Below are 7,396 nucleotides of genomic sequence, written 5' to 3'. Positions count from 1 at the left end.
TAAGCTAGCCAAGTGTGTACTTTGGTGGTGGTGTAGGAAAGTTGGGTTTTTTCCATATACATTTTCGCATTTATGAATGGTAAGGTCTGAGGCCAATTGGGGTTTGTTTCATGGTTAGTCCACGGCGGTGTAATTGCTTCACGTATTGGCTAATGATATGATACAACAAACCAGACCTATTCATTGCCAAAGAATGAAAAGAAAACGATAAAGTACCGAGAGTATCGTTTTGCAGTGGAGTCTGTCCTGTGCTCTTGGCACTGCTGCTATCTATGATGTGACCCATGATGTAATTACAAACTATGCTTGACAAACAGATCATCATTGGAGTATCAAATTAGCCAAACACCCACTTTTAAAGCTGGGTGTGTTTGTGAGAGGTTCATTTACCTAATTGGGTATTGCAATTGTGGACATTTTGGTAATAGTTTAGTTGTCAAACATAGTTTGGAATCGAACATGGGTCCCAACATAGAAAGAGCAGTGCCAATAGCACCAGGTCAGACTCTCTTGCAAATGATACTATTAGTCTTTCTCGAAAAGAAAAGAAAAGAAAAAAAGAGTGCGGCTATAATCCATCATCAAACACACCCAGTATCAAACCTAATATCTATTAAATTTTCAGTGTTGCCATAATTCAATCCAAGTCTAACAATTTGTTAAACATTCTTTATTAAAAAAACAATCCAATTTGATTTATGCACCAATTTTGTTAACCAAATAATCATCTGCTCAACCAGCTGAGTGTGGTAAGTATGCTTAGGGTAGGTGGTGTGGCTCATCCAATCCATTGCTGTCTCATAGCACAGCGACCAAGCATACATAGTAATTAATTAATATTGAAACCTGTCAATGTCATCACTAGTTCGACTAACTTTGTTGATGTTATCTGATACGTATTTCCTGCAATGTTGCTTCATATTGCAGCAAAAGAGACATTCCATTTGCATCCTATTGCGTATGCTACAATTATGAGTTATGAGACCATAAATTAGTGTCATTAAACATGGGATATTGATTGACAATCTATTAACTTAACTATCAACTGTATAACAAAATAACATTTTTTTTTAATTAATAGAAATAGGAGATTCGAACTTCAGATATTTTTTTTGTTTAATTTTGGTATAAATAACAGGGAGTATTTTTATTCACCATTTTAACCCAAGGTGTATTATCACCACCTTCTCAACATTTCACACGTGTCCATGAATATAATTATGGTTCCATAAATACAAAGGAAAGAGTTGACTATAGTTAGACCCATGGATACATGTCAAATGTTAAAAAATATAATAAGGTTACACATTAGATTAAAGTGGTGAAGAAAAATATTTCCATAAATAACACTGAAGTTAACTATCAAACTAAAGAGAAATGTAATCAATGTGGATTGTTTTTAGATATTTTGTTTTGTTTTATGAACACCTATCTAATAACACATTCTAAAGACTACATTAATCTGAATGTATTTGGTAGTGAATGAAAACGAAAACAAAATAATAATAATTAATCAGAGTTTATTTCCCTACACACGTGGCGCGACCTGATACAGGCACCGTGAAATTTCCATGAGATTGCCTGTTAAACTGTCACTCGCGTCACTGCCCCAGAACTCAACCTCTCAAATCCAAAGCTCCATACTTTGTTTTTCTGGTTGCTGAAGACCCAAAAACCCAAAGCTTTCAAATCTTAACCAACTTTTCCTCCTCTCTCTAACCTTAACAACCCTCCCTTCAATTGCACTCAAGCTTCACCATTTCACAATCCAAACAAACCCACCTGACTCTGTTCACCAACAACATTAACGTCTCACCACAATTTCCATGCTATCAAAAATCAAACACCCCGACTTTCCCAACCAACCACCCATCTACAGCTCCATTCGATTTTCTGCATCAAATCGACCCAACCCAATAGTTCATCTGTAAAAAAGTTCATTGCTTTACATTGTTGGACAGTCTAATTGACCATGGTGGAGACCATACCACTCGGGCGGTTCCACCACCAAAGGCTGGACTTGAAGCGCTGGTTCCCGACCTTCTTGTCCTCGCACAAAACCCTCTTCACTGTGCTTTGGATCGCGGCATTCGCATCGGTTTTTGTGTGGCAGAGGAATATTGTAGATGGGTTTTCAATATTTAAGCGAGTTCCGGTGAGGGCCATGCCAAAGCTGAGACCTGTGGCTTTCAATTTGACTGATTTTGGGGCAGTGGGTGATGGGGTTACTTTGAACACCGAGGCCTTCGAGAAGGCTGTGTTGGCTATTTCCAAGCTGGGAAAAAAAGGCGGTGGTCAGCTCAATGTGCCTCCTGGGCGCTGGCTCACAGCGCCCTTTAATCTCACCAGTCACATGACTCTCTTTCTTGCTGAAGATGCTGAGATTCTTGGGATTCAGGTTAGCTTTTGTCTTTCTTAATTGTATCTGTATTAGTTTCTGCTTTCTTTTTTTAAAATTGAAAACTTGCCTTGTATTTGCATCTGTTTCGTGTCATTTTCCACTTCACGATATCTATTTTGTCATCTGTGAAATGGGAAATATCAGTTACAAGGACATACAAAGTTCATTGCCTGGAATTTTGGCCTTTTCTATATGATAATCTTTAGAACTTGGCATTTGATAATGGTTAGGGAGGTTTTGTTATCCTTTATTTGTTTTTCTTATTTGGATTTGTATACAAGTCCTCCTCTGGATTTGGTAATATAGATTACATAATTAAGCAGTAATGGTGATTAGATCATGTAGTAAGCTTAGGATTTGTCAAATAAGCAACGGTCACATGATGGTGACAGCTATATCCCAGACTAATTTCCGGTAAATTATGTTATGAGCTTTGTAATAGTATGAACCCAATTGGTAACTTTCCTTTGTTCATTTGATTGGCATTGAGTTGGAGATAACATTCACACATGCTAGATGTGTTCTCGAATATCGGCTTCCTTATCGTATTCTTTTAGATAGCTTTTGTGAAAAGACCCTACAATTATTAATCTTTTTTTTTTCGTCCTGAAAATGATCCCTGCATATGGGGGTTCTGGACTTTGTTGAAATGTTAACTTATCACTGGAGACTGAGAAACTAGAATACAATTCATGCATACAGTTATAGATGATATGCCTGCTTATCCCAGTGCCTTGATCTCTAGAATAGACGAGGTATGTTTATATCCTTAGATGAGAATTTGACTTGAACCAGACTTATGTGGTGCATCACCTGACCATTTAAATACATAAGGCTACTAGGAATCAAGCTTTGGAGCCGTTACACCTTCACCCCAAATACACATACTGGCATCATGTTATGGATTCATTCAAATTAGATCCTTCCATGATTCTCTCTCTCTCTCTCTCTCTCTCTCTCTCTCTCTCTCTCTCTCTCTCTCTCTCACACACTACACATCACTGTAGTTATTTCTGATGATGCATATTCTTTTCCACATGACAGGATGAGAAGTATTGGCCTTTGATGCCTCCATTGCCTTCGTATGGGTATGGGAGAGAGCATCCTGGGCCTCGGTATGGGAGTTTGATTCATGGTCAAAATCTTAAAGATATTGTTATAACAGGTAAGATATTTCATCCTTTCTCCTGTTCAGGTTATATGTTTAGTTCATAGCAATAGTGTTTAGTTGGAAGATAAGTAATTGTTTTAAAAGCTAATCTAAGTAGGATCCAATTTGATATTAAACACCAATAAGGTTTCATATGGGTGTTATAGCCTGTAAACATGAATTTAGCATTTGTTGAAATTTGTGAAAATCAAGAAAGATTACATGAGTTAGCCATCTTAGCGGTCAATTATGATTTTCTGTTGAACCTTGTAAATAAAAGGTTGATTAATAGTTTCCCGTTTCATTAACATTATTTAATTTGGTCCCATTTAGATTTTAACCGTAGGTCTTCAGTTGAACCAAGTCGATCCTGACAATTTATATCGCAAAGACAATGAAAGAATTGGCAATGATTTTTATATTAAAAATGGATTGATAAAGCATATTAATCTATTGTGATTGAAATACCAGAGACAGGAAGTGCCTTCATCTCCTGTCTCGTCGTCCACTTGACCATCATGTGTTCTAGGGAAGTTGATGATCCTAATTTTCCATTATATTGCATAGTTTTCAAGCCTAGACATCTTTCTTGCTGGCAGTCATTTTTGCCATGGATACTTAATCAGAGCATCTTGCTACAAGAGTAACATGTTGTGTTTGGTTTTATAACTTGCATACTTTGTATGTAAATCAGAAGGTAGGTGTATCCAGTGCACTCTTATGGACATTATTATGCACATCTAAGTTGTACACTTCTCTTCTTTCCAAATGTTCAATTTCTGACTTGTTCTAATTATATTTATGTATTCACTGACCGACAGGGCATAATGGTACCATAAACGGACAGGGTCAAACGTGGTGGAAGAAGTACCGGCAGAAGCTTCTGAACCACACTAGGGGTCCGCTTGTTCAGATTATGTGGTCAAGCAACATTTTGATCAGTAATATAACTTTGCGTGATTCTCCTTTTTGGACACTTCATCCATATGACTGCAAAAATGTTACTGTTAGGAATGTTACGATTTTGGCTCCCGTAGTTGAAGCTCCAAATACTGATGGAATAGATCCTGGTAAGTGTATCCTACTCAGGGGGTTTTTTCGCCCGACTTTATGTTTGATGTGCTGAGTAATGCTATTCTGGCACTGGTGTTTTTTTTTAATGGGTTGCCATTCTCTTTATTTATCTGTTCCAGATGAGCTTATAAATATTTAAATGCACCACTGGACACTAAAAAATATATTGCGTGACACAAAAGCCATAAAGTGAAAAGTGAACTGTGCAGTTTACACTAGACGTTCAGAAATGCTCCAATTCATAGGCTTCATAGTTTTGTTAACCATCTAAACAGGTTTGATCGATGAACAGGGAGAAGTCAATTGTGTTTTTGAGAGATGATGATTATAAAGGCTTGCCATGCTATTTGGTTTTCTTTGTCTAGATGTTGCATGGGTTGCTTGAGTACGGAAACCAGGCCACTTGGAGCAGAAAGAATTAAACTTAATATATATAATATTATTTCATCAACATCCTACCAACTTGTTAATTGTTAATCCTTTTATCATGTCTGTGTGTATTAGAGACACAGAAGAATTTTCTTGTATGCCCCTTCAGACCACATCTGGCTTAAAGTCTGATGTGATGAAATTGTCTGGGTTCATACATAATTTGAGCTACATTTTGTTGGTTTGCTCTTGTGATTTTAGTGGTATGCTTTATTCTTATTGGTTTATCATCTAATCAATACTGAATAACCTTGATTTTTTGGTAAAAACAGATTCATGTGAGGATATGGTGATTGAGGACTGTTACATAAGCGTGGGGGATGATGGGATTGCAATAAAGAGTGGCTGGGATCAGTACGGAATTTCTTACGGACGGCCATCAAAGAATATACTCATTAGAAATCTTGTTGTCCGCTCTATGGTCAGGTGAATATTGTGCTTCTAGCAGGCTTTAATTGCACGTATATTGCCGTCTTGTTAGTAAAAAAGACTACTTTGTCATTGTATCCTGGTCCTGGCATCATGTTATGTATCTTTAATCATTAAAATAGAGGGGAGCCATTCAGCTCCAGTGCAGGGTATGTATTTACCCTCGCACACTGGAGTGCGGAGGGCAACAGGTAATGCAGTAGCACTCCCTGCCCTGTAAAATTCCTTGATATCTCTGTCCAGGCATTCTAAGCCCTCTAGCTCTAATTTCTTTTTGCATTTATGAATGTGGTCTTCAATTTGGACTGAAATGCTAACCCAAAAAATACTGAATATAACGAATAATAAAAGAAACAACAAAAAAGAAGAGGTGAAGAGGGTGAGGAGAATTGCTAGTCTATCAAAGCTTCTGAGTGGGAAACGAGGAATGGTCAGTTCATCAGTCTTGAGTAGAAGCATTCTACCTGTACGGCTCTCGGCCCAGTGCTGGGTGCCATATAGCAGCAACTGCACCAGTAAGGAGAAACTTCATCTTTAGTTGATTGTCAACATGTAGTCAGATATTTCGGACATCTATTAGTTCACTAATGTCCTAATACTGTCAGAGAATAGAGTTACTATTCCTTCACTCCCTTATCTGTATATGTCTTTGTTGTGTCTATCTAGTAGTAACTCAAAGTTACCCTTGGCTGAAATGCAACAGTGCTGGTGTATCAATAGGCAGTGAGATGTCTGGTGGGGTTTCAAATGTCACGGTAGAGAATGTTCTTGTGTGGAGCTCAAGGCGTGCTGTTCGGATCAAGACTGCCCCTGGAAGAGGCGGATATGTGCGTCACATAACCTATCGGAATCTGACATTTGACAATGTTCGAGTTGGAATTGTTATCAAGACAGACTACAACGAGCACCCCGATGAGGGCTATGATCCAAAGGCTCTTCCAGTGCTCGAGGACATAAGCTTCACAAGCGTCCATGGACAGGGAGTTCGTGTGCCTGTTCGTATTCATGGGAGTGAAGAGATTCCAGTGAGAAATGTGACTTTTCAGGATATGTCAGTAGGTCTAACATACAAAAAGAAGCACATCTTTCAATGTGCCTTTGTTCAAGGTCGCGTAATAGGGACCATCTTCCCTGCCCCTTGTGAGAATCTTGACCGGTATGATGAGCAAGGGAAGTTGGTGAAGCACTCTGCATCCCAGAACATGACAGACATAGATTATGATTTTTGACAAGGTGAGAGGTTCTCCATATCAATGGCTCATTTTTTTGGAGGTCAATAACTTCAATGTCTGTATGAAGCATCTTGGGAGGATGAAGATCGATGGAGCAGTTTATGTTGTTTTTACGTTCCTTTTTTCGTGTTTTTTTCTCTCCTATCTTATAGCTTTTTTATTACATGGAGTTGTATATACCAAAAAATTTCAGTTCGTGAAAAAAGGGCATAGTTTGATGTTGTACACTAATCTACTCTACTCACAATTACAAAAGCTTGTGTTTTATACATAAAGACCTCCAATCACTGCACATTCAGAAAGATCAAGAGATCACTCAACCGTTGTAAGTTATGTTCCAGAACATGCACTCACTTCGATTGACCAATTCCAAGTCATAGTTGCTTATGTTCGGGCAACTTTCAAAGCTCCTTTCTTTGGTTGCTCATGCAACACATCTCTTGTAAATTTCAAAACTATCACAGTTGGGACGATAATGCATATGGGAAACACAATCAATCTTGTGATGCCACCAGGTATATGTGGATCATTTGAGGAAGGGAGTTGTTATGCCACCAGGTATTTGTTTGGTGCGCCTTTGGAAACACAAACAATCTTGTGAGTGCTAGTTATAATGAATAATTTACAGTGCTATATTAAATGTTTTGCATAACAAGAATTGTATTAAAAGGCTCATGTTAG

General features: G+C 38.0%; 1 protein-coding gene across 1 annotated transcript; it reads left to right on the top strand.

The window, feature by feature from the left end:
• Positions 1 to 1,597: 1,597 nt before the first annotated feature.
• LOC117636072 (probable polygalacturonase) lies at positions 1,598 to 7,002 on the top strand. Its single transcript, XM_034370512.1, has 5 exons — positions 1,598 to 2,398; positions 3,446 to 3,566; positions 4,373 to 4,621; positions 5,327 to 5,480; positions 6,187 to 7,002. The coding sequence occupies exons 1-5, from the start codon at positions 1,973 to 1,975 to the stop codon at positions 6,710 to 6,712; spliced, it is 1,476 nt and encodes a 491-aa protein (XP_034226403.1). The 5' UTR covers positions 1,598 to 1,972; the 3' UTR covers positions 6,713 to 7,002.
• The last annotated feature ends 394 nt before the right edge of the window (positions 7,003 to 7,396 follow it).

The sequence above is a fragment of the Prunus dulcis genome, chromosome 7, assembly GCF_902201215.1.
Source record: "Prunus dulcis chromosome 7, ALMONDv2, whole genome shotgun sequence".
Lineage (NCBI taxonomy): Eukaryota > Viridiplantae > Streptophyta > Magnoliopsida > Rosales > Rosaceae > Prunus > Prunus dulcis.
The sequence above is the reverse complement of the archived record's forward strand: the minus strand, read 5'-3'. Positions and strand labels throughout refer to the sequence as shown.